This window comes from Athene cunicularia, assembly GCF_003259725.1.
Source record: "Athene cunicularia isolate RWA chromosome 11 unlocalized genomic scaffold, athCun1 chr11_part1, whole genome shotgun sequence".
Taxonomy (NCBI): domain Eukaryota; kingdom Metazoa; phylum Chordata; class Aves; order Strigiformes; family Strigidae; genus Athene; species Athene cunicularia.
Window position 1 is genome coordinate 19,778,463 of NW_020799113.1, and position 15,504 is coordinate 19,793,966.

Genomic DNA, 15,504 nt, shown 5'->3' on the forward strand with positions numbered 1-15,504 from the left:
GGAGGCCGGACCGCGGGGGGAGGCCGCTCCCGGAGCGAGTAGGTGGAGGGAAGGTAGAGAGAGGAGGTCGCGGTGAGGGCTCGGCGGCGCGGGCTGGGAGCAGGCCCCGGCCCAGCACGCCCAGGCCTGCGCCCGGGACACTCGCCCGCTCCGAGCGTACTCGGGCACCGTTAGTAGCGGATGCTGGATCCCGGAGACGGGTTTTAGGCTGCATGCACCATGGTGGGGAGCGGCTCTTCGCCTCTGGCTCCAGGGTGGCTCCAGGCTCGGTGCTCAGCACTTTATTCGACGTGCTGCGAAGCTGCGGGGAGCGCTGCCCGAGTTTGTGGCAGTGATGGATAGAGGGGCCGTTATTTAGCGGAGGTCTGAACGTATTGGAAGCTTCACACGACATCGTTTCTACTCGGTATTTGATCCAGCCTAGGTGATGGCAAGGGCCATGAAGTTTTATTTTTTTGATTCTGGTAGTGTTCAAAGGTGCAGTTTACATCTGTGACATAAACTTCTGTCATTTACACTGACAGCACATCACTCACTAGAATACGGGCAAAAAAAGTAGGTGAAGAGGGAACAGTTGCCAAACACATGTGTTTTCTCTGGTCTGGAAGATTTTGTGTGTTTCAGATGGGAGAGGGCAAAGAATACACCCAAGATTAGCAAACTTCATAAGTGCCATTGACCTTAAATGTGTAGCTGTTTGATTTGTACTTTTTTCCCCACAACATTGTGCCCCATACTGGGGCACAGTAAAGTTGTTATTTGCTGAAGTGTGTTTGATCAGACACCATTTTCCAGGATTGTACTGAAAATACCGTAGCTGTATGTCAAGTCATAATTAAACCTTAATCCACTTCAGGTATCTTAAAATACATTATCTGAGTGAACTGGCTGATCCAGAAGACAGGTGGTTTGGTGTTGAAGGTTTAATCCCCAGATGATGCTGTGTTCTTGCTAAATCCCTCTCTTTCAGTTTGTTTTTATGACCTTCTGTCACCATTGTATTGGAACCTTCTATTTTCTCTCTAAATGGACAGGTTGAGATGACACAAGGAGAATCAGGTTATCTTGTTTATAAAGCACTTGGGTAGGAAAGCTAGCCCTGTGATTAGAACCTGTATTCAGGAGAAAGATTCATTTTTCTTCTCTCTAGGTTTCCAGCTTGAACCACCTTCAGAAATGATACTCCAAGAGCAGTTGTTCTATGCTTTCTGGAAAGTGGATTTGTCTGAGGGTGGATTTTTGTTAGATATTAAAAAAGAAACGAGAGAAAAAAATAAAAGTTTAAAAAAGGAGAAACTCATCAGCCCATGGTCTGTCCTTTCCCCACTTCTTAAGACAATCTTTTTGTCTTGTCTCCTTTTGATAATTCCCGCCTTAAGAATGTATCCTGCTGTGACAAATGTCTGTCCAGTACTCTGATCTGGATTTCTTCTGAGACCCCAGTTTGTCATCTGTATTAAAAATTTTATAAGAATTTCAGGACTCTGTTTCCTGCAGGAGTGGTTTCTTGTGGTATGAAGGAAGAATGATAAATTGTCTCCTTCCATTATTTGGGTTACTGCATCCCTCCCTCCCTGGAAGAGTAAGTGTTCTAGGTTCATTTCCAGTGCTGAAATGTAGGCAGGGTGAGATCTGAAATTAATAATACTAGGCAGTGCAGGGTGCAAGTCCTTGAGGTACTTACTGAAGTTATACCAAGGAAATCAGAAGAAACTAGAAAAAAGTGTGAGAGTAGTGTAACTTTAAATGGATTGCAGTTGATGCTGTGTTTACATTTTACTTGTATATACAGGCTTGATGTAAGAAACAAAAATAGGCATTAATGCCTCCTTCTGTAGCATGGAGCTGACAGAATAAATCTTGAAGTGAGCCACTTAAGGCTAGCAGAAGCAATTTGTTTCATCCTGGGCTTACAGGTGTCAAGTCCATGAGCTTCCTTCTTAGGATGACTCCTTGGAACATCTTTACCTTGCACCTAGTATTGAAACAGTGACCTGGCCAGTACTCAAGTTATTAGGATCTCTTGAAGCAGAGGGCAGGTGTACTGTGTGAGAAGGGGCTGTGCTCACTTGGTTACAAGTGCTGCTCCTGTTTTCTAATCCCAGCCCTGCCTTAGCCCGAGGGAATTCCCTCTTTCACTCACCTCTTGAGCTCTGTGTACCCCCACTGACAGTCCCCACGCATAGTCTGTCCAAGCCTACCTCTCCCCAGAGCTGCAAAGAGGTGCAGAGGGCTTTTGAAGGTTAGATTAGTTGCTAATTTCTAAAATCTCACTGTTATTTGAATATACATATTCAGATCATTGAAAACAGGGAAGCTTAATCAAGTTTTCATAGGATGGGTGAAAAGAACTTAAGTAAAGTGAGGGCAAAGTGTCAGATCCTTTCTCTAGAGCAGAGAGGTGTAAGAACTGAAATAAAAGGATGTGAGTGTAGGTGTGAGGTTTTTCTTTTCTTAAATAAATTTATTTAAGCAAGATAAATCCAAAGTAGGGTGGGGAAAAGTCCATTAAAATGTGACTTCTAGAAGAGCAGCCTGAGGCAGACAATAGGCAATACAGTTATGAAAAATAGTAAAGAAGGAGTAATAGGTGGTGCTATTAGTCTTAGCAGTTATGCAGTGAGTAGGTATCTCAATCAGTACTTACTGTGTAGTGTTCTTTAGAGAACTCAAGTTATTATAAGTGCAGCAGGTCTGTTTTTCAGGATGTGTAATAATGTCTCAGGCACTGACAAGTGAAATCAGGCCCCTGGGTCTTTCATATTGTGTTTTTAGGACGGGCTGTTCCACAATGGATGGGGGAGATGGTACTGCTGACCTTGTGATTAACAAGAGGTTTGTGTCTGAATCGGAGTTGGAGGAGCGGCGAAAGAGAAGGCAAGAGGAATGGGAAAAGGTCCGAAAACCTGAGGATCCAGAAGGTATGGGATACATTTTAATAATTATAGAAAAGAGATCGGAGATTATTTAACTTTTGTGGTAAACAGAACTAAAAGGTAATACCTTGTATTCTAGAAGTTCAAAAGAACATGAAAGAACTCAGAAATGTTGTTGATTTAGTATTTCTAACAAACTGTCTAATTTCCTGATTGGTTCCTTCCTTTCAGAATGCCCAGAGGAGGCATATGACCCACGTTCGTTGTATGAAAGACTTCAGGAACAGAGGGAAAAGAAGCAGCAGGAGTTTGAGGAGCAATTTAAATTCAGTAAGCACCAGCAGTTACTATTTTGTACCGAAAGTTCATGTATTATGTGCAACAGCTGTATACAGCATCTGCCTAAGGGACGTATCTGTGTGTCTTGTCTGCCTCTCTGAGAGATGAACAGAAACTTCAGAAAAGTATGGTTGAAATCTTGTATTTTTTTTAAGGATGGTAGATGTTCCTGCAGATAATGTACCGTTCTGGGCACTGAGACAGCGACACGTATGTGCAAAACTCAAAAGCTGCTTGTAGTTATGAAGCTGCATTCCTGTAAAGTGTGGAATACTAGGTTTATTTTACACATTAAATCAAAAAAAACCCTGATGGAAGTCCATGGAAAAGTGGAAATGTAATGTGGGTTTGTGACTCTTGAACTCATGCTTTAAGACAAGACCATTCTATTGGAATCAATAAAAAGAAATCCTGTTCCAGCAACTGTTACATTTCCAAGCTGTAATTAGTTGACACAAGAGTGATTTGAGGCTTAAGATTACTGTTTGGAAAAAGTAAACATACAGAAGTTGATTCTTCAGAGTGTAGATGTTTAACTCTTCTAATGAAATGGAGACATAATTTCTATGGATGTTTGGATTTCTGGTTTTATAGAAAAATCCTTTGCATTGTACCACCTATGTATGTGCAGCTGAGTGCAAGGATGATAATGAGAACTAGAAAAATATTAGACAACCATTTTTGAAAAAAAAGAGCTATTGGCTCTGTCTAAGGAGAAGTGAGGATGATACTGTGGGACTCCATTTTAAGGTGGGTTCTGATTGATTTTGGTTCTTTAGCTAGAAGCCTTATTATCCTCAACTCTGTGTTCTTTAAGCTCTAATTTGCCAAACTGGATTCTGTCTGGAATTTCTCTTGTATTTGCAACACAACAAAAGTATGTTTTACCTTTAACTATGGCACAACATTTGAGTTCTTTTAAGTGATGCTTCCTGCCCCTGCAGATGCTATCAGGTGCATTACTGATTACCATGGTTGCCTTTCCTGTTTTGTAGTAGATGGTTTTTAGAATCATTCTTGTAGCCAGATTTCTCTGGGAGAAGGTAAGTGGGAGTCACTGACTAACTAAAGATCAGGGTTGGGTGGACTGTGGACCACTAGTTTACCTCATCAGAGTTCAGCCCAGTTTGGCTACTTGTGACAGAATTTGTCCTCTAATATGCTTGAATTTGGCTTAAAATTTTCGTAAGTATTTTTTCTATCCATGGGAATTTTGCAGGAGTAGAAAATGAGTTTAGTGCATTGTCATTCTGATCAGTCAGACTCCATGATGGGACCTGGGAGGACAAACACCTTAATGCTGAAGAATCTAAAGAATCCTGTTTGCATAAACACACACATTCAGTTACTCTAAACATTTTATGTGGATAAAAACCAGTGTACAGACTAGCAGTTCTTCTTTCTGGTAGGTTATTCAGCATTGCAAGAATGTCTTCCTTTTCAAGGTAAAATAATTCTAGTAGAATGTTAGAGCATTTTAAATGAAAATTAATACTAGTATTCTCTAAAATGCAACTTCTAAAAATTTCTTTTTAAATGATTATGATAGCCATAATAAAGATAACTCAAAGTTATTTCCTGTCTCTTAAGTTTTGCTTGTATTTTTACTGGTGAAAAGTGGAAAGTACAGATAGCAGCATAAACATACTAAAGTCTCCAGCTGTACCTATAGGATTCTTTCCAGCTGGAGAATTTCCAGTTTACTTCAGTAAATTTTGATTCAAGTCATCTTTGGTGATGTGACTAAGCGATTCTTGTCCAAGTAGTCACCAGAAAACTGGCTGCTATCAACCTGGATGAGAAATGCTTCTAAATTAATTGTTTCCCTTGCCCAGTTACATTAGATCTGCAATGTCTTCCCTTTGGTTCAGGAAACCTGTAAACCAAGTACTGGAATGAGAAGCATCTCTGAGGGGGGGTTACAGAAGTAAAGCACCAGCTGCTTTTAATGCAACCCTTGCAGAATAACAGATACCTGCTAACCTGGAGAACAAAACCTACTGCAGACTATTTGGTAGGGAATCTCAAAAATGTCAGCTATAAGGATCTCTATGGCTGCTTCTCTTAGTTTGCAGATCAGGTAGGCAGAGAATGAAATTAATTTATGTCACTCGCTTCAAAAAATGTCCAGAGTTTTACTACCTTTTCTGTCTGTTTGAAGGGGCCCACAGCAGTAGCAGTGAATGCTACAAGTTACTGTTTAAAGATTTATAAATGAGTTCTGCGTTCTTAAGAGTTGGAAAGAGTAGAGATCAGCCTTTAGAACGTAACCTCAAATAATAATTGATTTCTAGAGCTTTTCTGTCAGACAGAAGCTTGCCAATTATCAGTGTAAATGGATTTCTTAGCTTGCGGATGGCATTTGACTATGTGGGTGAAGGTCAAAAAAACCCAGTGACCTTATGTAAAAGCCTAAAAAGTCCTCTTACGGAATTAAACTCTAATGAAGACTTAAAGTGATGTTTGGGTTAAGATTTCTGAGGATGACTACATACAGTAGTTTGGTCTTTCTAAAAAAAATATTTTCAATTCTATGTTTTACTAAATCATTTGACTGAGACACATTGAATATTTACAGAACAGAAAGTAAGACCTTCTTACTGCACTAGCATGTACTTTCCTTGAACTAGGGTAGCATGTTTAGAAAAAAATTATTTTTATTTGGAAGTTAGGAATTGTCTTGCCTCTACTTTTTTTTTTTTTTAAGAGATGTTAATCTCAGTTACAATTGTTTGATTTAAGAAAATGTACTTCCTATTTTGAGGCAAGATTTATGGGGAGAAGTAATGTGGTTTTTTTTCTGGTTGTCGGCTGGTTTAAGAACAGGTTCTGAGGAGACAGACTTGAACCCGGTGTCTGAAACCAAAATGACAAATTGATTATTGCTTAATGTGGTTATTCCTTGTTTTGCATAACCTGTTCCAAATGGCATTTCAGAACAGCAGAAGGGCTGCTTGTGTGAAAACTTGGTCGATTTTCTATAATTATATCAGCATTTCATGGCTTCTTATGAATTGTGTCTTGCTTTTCTTTGTGTTAATGGTGTGTTCAAACTGTGTTAGTTTGTTTAGTTTGTGTGCTTGAGTGTGTAAGAGTTTTGGCTTGTTACCATCCAGTATCATTAACTGGGAAGTGTTTTTACTCATTAATTACTGAATCCAGCGGATAGCTTGTGGGGTTTGCTTTGTACCCTTTTGTCAGCACAGCAGCATGCCTGCTGGAGTACCCAAGCCACTGAGTCACCCAGGACTCTACTCCCCACGTTCCCAGTGACTTTGTGCAAATTGTTCTACCTCAGCAATATTAGAAGTGTAATATGTGAGGTGTGGACGCTTACCTACATTCATGGAGGGGTTTGAAGTCATTGGAAAATGTTCTAAGAGAGTGGTGAAGTAATGCAAAATAAATGGCTGCTCCCTAAGTAGTTTTAGCTTATCAATATGCATTCTTTTCCTTTATTCAGAAAATATGGTAAGAGGCTTAGATGAAGATGAGACACATTTCCTTGATGAGGTTTCTCGGCAGCAAGAGCTACTAGAAAAGCAACGAAGAGAAGAAGAGCTGAAAGAACTAAATGAATACAGAATATCCTTTGCATTAAAATGGCTGGTGGTTATATAGGAGAGGATAAGAGAGACTGGGCTGTAGTTTTATTCTGTCACTGACATTCTTTCTATAAAACTGCTTTACAAAACATGTACAACGATAGACTTTTAAAGTTTAACGTTCTTGTAGCTTGGATCTCCCAATGTAATGTTTGATATTCCACCCCTCAGCCCCCACATGTCTTTAGTTTTTTTTTTTCTCCTCCCTACCCTTGTTTGTTTTTTTTTTCCTGTACTGAGGGCATGAAATACCATAGCTAAAAAGAGAACGTAAAGAAAAAACAGTCTATTCTAATCTTTTGCTTTTGTCTTATTAAAAAGTAAGTGGTGGTGTTTGTTTTTCTGACTTCATATTGGCTGCTTTTAACATACCTGTTTGAAATAATGTTTGGATTGCACTCTCTGTTATTCTTGAAGTATTAGGCAGGATGAGAAGTTAAATACATCTGTGCAGATGCTCTGACTTCCTTCTGGGAAGCCAGTGCCCATGGAGACTCAGCTTTTTTGGGTTATACAGACTTTTAGGCAGTACTAAGGGCAAGACAGTTTGGCCTGCTGTTAAATGCCAAATTTTAATGATGAGCTAGAAAATAATATAGGATGCTTTTTGTCTCTAATCAGTGCCAGTCAAGGGACATTGGAATGAGCTGAGGATTTCTGTTCTAAGCTAAACGGGTTTTTTTGAGGTTTACTGAATCTAAGTAGAACCTGATGGTTTTTTTGCCTTCTAATGAAAACCATTGCTTTTAAGCCATCAGTGAACAAAGCACAAGTTCTCAAGGATGCTTTAGTATAAATGAAAGAGTCTGTGGACACAAGGAGGTAACCAAGACCAGTCAGCAAATAAAGCTGAATAGCACCAATGCTGCAGAGACCTGTGTTACCTTGTGTTAGTTAATGATTTACAACTTAGAACATGTGTTCTGTGCAGAGCATCTAAGTTATCTCAGTAATGCGTTTATGAAAAAGTAATACTGGTGCATTGTTTTACTTCAAGAATAGGCTGTAGTTGGTTGACGGATTTGGAATGTTTTCTTGATTTGTTGGATCTGGTAATGGGATGTTTGTAGGATATATTTAGTCTCAGTTGCTTGTGGGCCTGGCTCATGCAGGGATATGCAGTATGAGGCTGTGCTGTGGAAGCAGCTGACAGCTCTAGTTATGTCACATACGTCCAGGGTGAACCATACCAGCCCAGAGGGAGTCTTAGGTTGTCTTGAATTAGCCACATAACACACTGATTCCTGAGTTTACTGAAGAGGGCCTGTTCAAGACATACAGGCCATCTAAATTCAGTCTTGCAGTCTTAATAATATAATCTGGTTCTGTATCTAAAGTCTGGCTGTAAATTAAACTGTGGAACTTACTGCTGATGGTGTGGCGTGAGGGAGAATATTTTACAGTCACCTCATCTCATGAGATTCCATTTCCTTTTTTAATTTTATTTTTTAAACCATATTATTTCAAGCAACCTCAGAGCAAATTGCAAAATGACTCGTGTGTGTTGGAAATTTTTGGTGGTATTCTTGTGGTTTTGCATCTGCAGGTTGTTACTAATGGTTTAGTGACAAAGAAACAGTGGGTATTAGGTAAACGTGTTGGATCTATAGGTACTCTTCAAGTGCTCTTCCAAACTAATAAGAGGAATGCCAACCCACTGGGTTTGATTATTTGGTTTTTATTATTATTTTATTATTTATTATTATATTTATTATTCCTTTTCCTGGTAGATCATCCAGTTTAAGCTACCCAGAGGCATTCATTTCATGGTAAAACATGCATCGATATTCAGGTACAGAGCTTTTTTACTTTGTTTTTTTTCTTAAATTTTTTAGGTTGAACAATCATGAAATCCTATATCTTAAGGATAAACATGCCTTGGAATATCTGAATGTGCCCTTGAGCATAAGAAATTCATATGCATGGATGCATAGGAATTTTACTTGCTCGTGCATGAACAGCTAGTGGTTTTTTCCTTCTTACCCTATCCAGACCCCACTGGTCTGACTGTTTAAAAATTTGCAGATTTTTTTTTAAGCCAGTTCCAAGAATTGTTCATGAACAACATCTTCTCTTAAATCCTATGTAAATGTAGGAAAAGTCCCCCTTCAAGAAGCAGGCTTTACTGTAGGACAGCTTTTTTAATGCAGTTGATGTTTGAGTTTGAGAGGTTTATTTCTAATGTAGTCTTTCTGAGAGGAGATGCTTCTTGGCTAGGTATAGTGTTACATTTGCTAATAGCAGCAATATATATAAAATCTCTGTTAAAAATGTGCTGTGTCTCTGGTAGTTGAAGAGTGTTAGGAGAGTGGCATCCTGGATGGAAGTGAAAAACCTGTAATTTGGTATCTTTTTAAAAGAAAAGTCTTTGGGTTCCTCAGCCAGGCTTTTATAGTGCAGTATTAGAATTTAACAAGGTAATGGACCTAAATGTGGAAGTTGAATGCTGCAGTGTGTGGAATTGTGTGTTGCAACATCAAACCAACAAACACAACAAGCTTTCAGATGGCTTCTGATAGCCACAGGATGGCACTCCTGTGCCATCTTAAAAAATAAATAGAATTTAACAGCCTGGTTTTGACTGAGAAGACTTTCAGTTGAGGTAGAGAGTGGTCTGGGTTACTGCTGTATCCTTAGGTAAATCGAATAAGCAATGGCATCTGAACACTCCTAATTGTCAAGTGATTGGAGACTTGGAGTGTATCACTTCAAAGGAAGATATAAGAGTTTCTGATTTGCAGATGTTCAGTGGGAGAGAAAACCTGTGATTTCAACTGTATGATCCATCAATGTGAAATTCACCATCCCAATATTTGCAGTAACTGGGACACTTATGAAGCTCTAGCTTGTGGTTGTCAACTGATCAGTGGAATTGTGGTCAGAGAACAAATACCCTTTTAAATTAGATTGATTTGCCTTTGTGAAGCTTTGTGACTCTGGTGGCACCTCATTAGCAAACAGGATCTTTGATGGGCCTTATTTAATCAGATACCGCTGGACATGAACTGTTATCGGGGATGGGACTAGGTCCTGCTGCAGAAGGAGACCTGTTCAATGTGTGTGCAGAGTGAGTGTGCCTTAATAACAGACCAAGCTCCTCCTTATCCTGTCTGAGAACCTGCTTAAGCTTGTCCACCTCATTTTAGGTTTCGGCTGCATTCCACCTTGCTAACGCTGTTTTAAGCTACTTAGCTTTTCTGTGCTGTCTCAGTCTTTTTTTGGGTGAATCTTGGACCACATGGACCCTTAATCAGATCTGTCGTCTTCCTCTTGGGGTTGGTGTTCAAAATGGCAGTAACAGCCTTGTGGCCCTTACAAAAAGATTAACTGAAAAGTTGGAGTGATAAAACAGAAAATTGAATTGTTTTGCTTTGGTAGGCTGAAGTCTGCTGGGCTCAGCAAAAGGAGGGTTTGAGAAATGAGTCCACATATTGCTACTTAGCTTTTTTTTGGCAAGGATTCGGGGCTGAAGCAGCAAATTTTATTTACAAATGTGTCGATCCCTGTAGAAGGGGTAAGTACTGCATTGCCTTTTAACTTTTTTTCCTAGTCCAGTCTGACCTTTTTGCTGTTCTTTAGGAAAGGGCAGATGATGAGTATGTTTGTGGGTGCTGAATGTGTCGTGTTATGCCTTTCTGATTTCAGAAAAGCAACTCCTAGTCTGCTGCCTGGACATCTTTACAGGGAGAGCTGCTGTTGGTACTCGAGAGAGCTCTGAACCCAGAGGGTGAAGTCTCTTCTGTCTTGGCCAAAGGTGCCTGCTAAATGTCGTTACAAATAAGTTTATTTTGATAGAATATGTGAATGAACTTCGGCCACTGCTGTCAGCAGAGCTAGCTAAATATATCAGAGAGGAAGTGTCTGTTCTCTCCATTCCTTCTTGGTTGATCCTTAACCCTTAATTCACAGCACTCTCACCAAAGTGGGAGTCAGTATGGACCCAAAGAAGGAAACTGAGAAGAAATTGCCCATGAAGTCAGTGGAAAACAAGAACAAATTCTCTCAGGCAAAGCTGTTGGCAGGAGCTGTGAAACACAGAAGGTTAGTTTCACACCTCTATAAATTCATGAGGAACGGAACCTAGTTTGCAGTGTAAAGGGAGGCAGGCCAAAACTGCCTCCAGAGAGTGAGGTGTGAACCTTAGCCCTAAAGAAAAAAGGGGGGAGGTATAAGAAAAGATCAGCCTTGTTTCTATAGGCTCTCACAAACTGTGGGAAAAACATGAAGCAATTCAAATAGATAAGCGTGTGTAAAACAAGTGGGTAGACTCTTCATTCTAGACTGCCAGGCTTGGGCAATCCTGCTTGGGGATCTAGAGGGAATCTATTTTACATCTATTTGTAGACATCAGTGTCACCTCACTCACGTAATTTCATTCAGATTTGCATCATTTATCTATCAGCCGATTTTATCTGTCTCTAGAATAGATTGGTGTAATTGCTGCTGGGGGCAGCATGGGAGAGACATAGGTTACAAGAGCAGAGCTTTGTGTACTAATTTGGTCCTGAGGGCATCAGGTAAACTTCTTCCTTGCTGATTTACACTGATACATCAACACCCTTTCCATCCCAGGGAGATGGCAGCTGGTTTATCTTCTGTTTGCTGTTTTGATCTTGGCCTGCAAATGCAGCTGCTGGTGTGCTACAGGTTATGGAGAAACTAGGCATGTGGGACCAGATTTATTTCCCACAGATGAGTCGTCTAATACTTAAGATGATTACTGACATCTCGAATTTCAGTCAGTGTTTTTGAATCTGTCCCAGAGAACGAGAGATTATTTTAGAAGCTTATCTTGTAGGGTGATGTTTAGCTCCCAGTACAGCAGTAATTGCATGTCTGAAAACTGAACTAAGCACTTCAACTACCAATGGGGGGTGGGGTGGGGGGGTTGGGTAGTTGTTTGGGTTTTTGGAAGGCAGAGAAGAAAAACCCTGAACTGATAACAAGCAGCCAACAATGTTTTTTTTCTTGTAACTAGTAGTACTTAATCCAGTAGGATGTAGAGAAGGAGCTGGCATGTGCTTAATGGCACATCCAAAGTCTGCAGATGGCATCTATTTGAAGAGAGCATCTTAACTGACATGTCAGTGCCATCGCAGACTTGCTTTGCAGTCTTCTATTTTTGCCATCTTATCTTTTATTGCAAACTGGCCAAAACCAAGTGTAGCATGAGCTCAACATCTGCTCTCTGAGCTTTGTAGTTTGCTGTAAAGGATGTATTACTATTAAAACCTCCCTGCACAGAATAACCTTTCATCTGTACTGCACGTTCTGACAGGGGCAGAAAAGAGTTAATGCATAAAAATGCTCATACTTCATCACTTTAGTTCATCACAGCTGAAGCTGGGAAGCATTTGTTTATGTGATTGGCTTAGGATTGGGAACATGGAAAAGGGTAGGGGAAGAAACTAGCAGTGATAAGGAAGAGCTGTAGAAGCTCTGAAGAGTCGGAAGTGAACGTAACACTCCTTTCCCTCAAGATCACTTTGAACCCAAAAAAGGACCCCTTTCTTTTTTAAGTCAGACACTGCAGCTGTGTGTCAATAGTGCAAAGCCCAGTGACTTCTTACTGGGTGCAGGATTTCTAGATGTTTTACAACAGGCTCTCTAGGTGCTTGAAGAAGAGGAAGGAAACTCTGGAAGGGAAAAGATATGAATGTTGTACCAGCAAGTGTGGTGATCATTGACATGTGCAAGCCTGTGGTCATGTGGGCCATCTGAAGCTTAGGTAGTCATTCCTGATCTGTGGGGTACTTCCAACTGAATAGTCAGCTCTGGGTTTCTGTGCAGGAGGTCAGACTTGGGCTCCCAGAGGTGTGTTTCCATTTCCCAGGTTAACAGGTGATACTTGCGGTGTAGGTGTTGCCTCTTTCTAGGATCCTGCATGTTCCCTGAGGAGACCCAGTTAACAGCAGTTAGAAGTGGTGATGGTCATCAGGGGATCCTACTGGCATTTGCGGTAAAAATGTGACTAACTTCACAGTAATTAAGTGGTTGTTTCTGAGGAACAAGACACTTTCTTATTTTTTCCACAGTTCAGATGGTGGTAACAGTGTGAAGAGGTTGAAACTAGATACTGATCATGATGAAAAGAATCAAGGTATGTCCTGATTTCTGCATGTAGGAAGCTGTCTGTCTCTCACCTGAACAGCAACTGACTTGGTGTTAAATCTGATAGAGGATTTGCTTTTCTGCTCCTTCATTATGCAAGATAGCAGACTGTGATTGGCATGTTCTCTCTTAAAGCAGTAGAAATGGTAACTGTAGGTGCTGACAACTTTCATAGGGCTGGAGAGAACCTCCACAGATCATCAGTCTACCCCTGCCTAAACCATTCCTGACAGATGTTTGTCTAAGCTGCTCTTAAATCTCCACAGATAGAGATTGTGCACCCTCCTTAGGCAGTTTATTCTAATGCTTAACTGATTTTACCCTTAGAGAGTTTTACCTGATAAGTATTATGAGTCTCCTTAGCTGCATTTTGAGCCCAGTGCTTGTTCTGTCAACAGGAGACGTGGAGAACAGATCATCCCCTTTCTTTTCACAGCAGTATTTGGTGTATTTGTATACATCCACTATTAGCTTTTCATGCTATAAAGTGATCTTGTCCATCCGGAAACCAATTTGTTTCAGAAAATTATGGGAAACTAGAAAAAAAGTTGTATTTTAGTTTAATCTGTCAGGGCTGCAACTGATTTGCTGTCAAGATACTCTGACACAAACAGGGTGAGCTGCAATTGTGTAATGACAACCCAAGGTGCCTCCTGAATCTCCTTCTGTTCAACAAACTTTCAAAACACAGGAAATCATTAATTAGCTGTGGAAGATAGGAGATGTTGACTAGCAGAATGATGGAATAAAACTTTTCCCCAACTATGCCATTATATCACAAAAACGTACTCAATTACACAAAGCAGAGCTATTTATTCTTATTTAGTGGGTTTGGTACTTGACAAGCATCAAACTGACAACTTTAGAATGAAAATCTGTAATGCCAGCATAGAACTGGGCTTAAACTAGTGATGAGACAAAAAAAAAAAAAAAAAAAAAAATCCCCTGAGGTAGCAAGTGCTTCCTGTCAGAATAGCTGTATTGCAGCATAAAGCTGCCTTATGCTTTAATTAAATCCTGCAATCATCTGTGGCAGTAGCAGGTGAGTGACACACAGCAGTTCCTGGGCTGATTAAAAGCCCTTTCCTGCACTCCTGTTTTTGACTGAGGTACCTCTCTTTCAGAAAAACCATCCTGTGTTCCCTTGGGGAGCAGCTCAGTAGGAGGCTCCACAGTCCACTGTCCATCAGCAGCCGTGTGCATTGGGATCCTGCCTGGCCTGGGCGCCTACTCAGGGAGCAGTGATTCGGAGTCCAGCTCGGACAGCGAAGGCACTATAAATTCCACTGGAAAGATTGTCTCTTCTGTCTTTCGTAGCAACAGTTTCTTTGATGGTCCATAACAAAATCCCTCGGTGTGTAATGTAGTGCAGAGTATCTTCCAAAGCCCTAATGGATGCTTGGTGCATCCTTCTGTCCCAAATATAATCTTTCTAGCTAACCTCTCAACTTTAATACACTTGGATACTCCTAAAATAACTCATTGTATCTTTTTTCCCCAAAAAACTTTCAATTTCTGGGGTGCATACTGAGCCTGGAAGAAAGGCTGCCATCCTAACCCAGAAGGCACACCTAGTAATGTAATGGAGGTCTGAGGGTAGGGAGGAGAGAGCTTGATCTTTTAAAATTCTTACTGAAAGAAAGAATTCTGGTAATCTAAGAAGTTTATACAAGACTAACAGGCAAAAAATACTCACTTGAAGCAGTGAAGTCTTGTAGAAACAGCCATGTGTTCCGTTTTAAAATGTCATTTTTATTCTGTATTTGAGAAATGGGGGCAGAACAAAAATCAAACAGATGGTGAAGTGTAGATTGCCATGACACTGTAAAGAAGTTTTAGTGTTACATGATTAAAGACATTCTGAATGCATTTTTTTCTCTACTTGTGCCATTCATAATTGTTCACATTCCATTAAGCAATTTCTGCTCTACCCAGCCAGCCCCTTCCTCAAACTGCCATCCAGGAGAAGACCAAGCGAGCCTCCTACAAATGCAGAGATGGTGATGAAAAACTCTTGTTCTGAGTGAGTTCAGAGGAGCTGCAGTTGGCTGTTCTACTCAAAGGCCATTGCTCCCACACTGGCACTTGACAAGTCATTCAGTTTTTCTGCAGCAGTCCTGAAGAGCATGAGTCCAGAGTGGGTGGGATTCCCCACCTCAGCCAAACCTCTTTGTGCAGAAGCTGGAGAGCTCTGCTGTCCTTGGCAGTTGGTGGGTTTTGAACATTTATTGGATTTAAGAAACCTTACATGGGCATGTTTATGGGCACGGTGGACCAGGGAGCCAGTCAAGAGCAAGAAGTTGGCTGTGAAAGCCGAGAGCCCGTCCTTTTCACCTCTGTGTGCAACCAGCGCTCGTGGGAGCTCAGAGGATTGGAACAGCTCAGCTGTGCTGCTCAGAGGTGGGAACATCTTTGTGACAGTCTCTCCCAGCGGTCCTGCCCTACAGACCTCCAAAGTGTAGATGCTTCAGAGAAAACAGCTGGTAGGTGCATGCCGAAGGATGTTCTCAGAACGTCACACTAAGGGAGCAGCTGCGATAGAAGCAGCAAAACCTGAAGTCATGCTTTGAGCT

The 15,504-nt window shown here is 40.8% G+C and overlaps 1 protein-coding gene across 1 annotated transcript; it reads left to right on the plus strand.

Annotated features, from left to right (window-relative positions):
• Positions 1–2,741: 2,741 nt before the first annotated feature.
• FAM192A (family with sequence similarity 192 member A) lies at positions 2,742–14,800 on the plus strand. Its single transcript, XM_026856790.1, has 6 exons — positions 2,742–2,921; positions 3,108–3,206; positions 6,679–6,800; positions 10,728–10,861; positions 12,856–12,920; positions 14,056–14,800. Exons 1-6 carry the CDS (start codon positions 2,792–2,794, stop codon positions 14,271–14,273), a joined length of 768 nt encoding a protein of 255 aa, XP_026712591.1. The 5' UTR covers positions 2,742–2,791; the 3' UTR covers positions 14,274–14,800.
• The last annotated feature ends 704 nt before the right edge of the window (positions 14,801–15,504 follow it).

Coding starts and splice junctions, on each gene's coding strand:
- FAM192A (XM_026856790.1), top strand. CDS start 2,792: ATGGATGGGGGAGATGGTACTGCTGACCTTGTGATTAACAAGAGGTTT. Junction 3,207..6,678: donor TGAGGAGCAATTTAAATTCA/GTAAGCACCAGC, acceptor TCCTTTATTCAG/AAAATATGGTAAGAGGCTTA. Junction 10,862..12,855: donor GGAGCTGTGAAACACAGAAG/GTTAGTTTCACA, acceptor TTTTTTCCACAG/TTCAGATGGTGGTAACAGTG.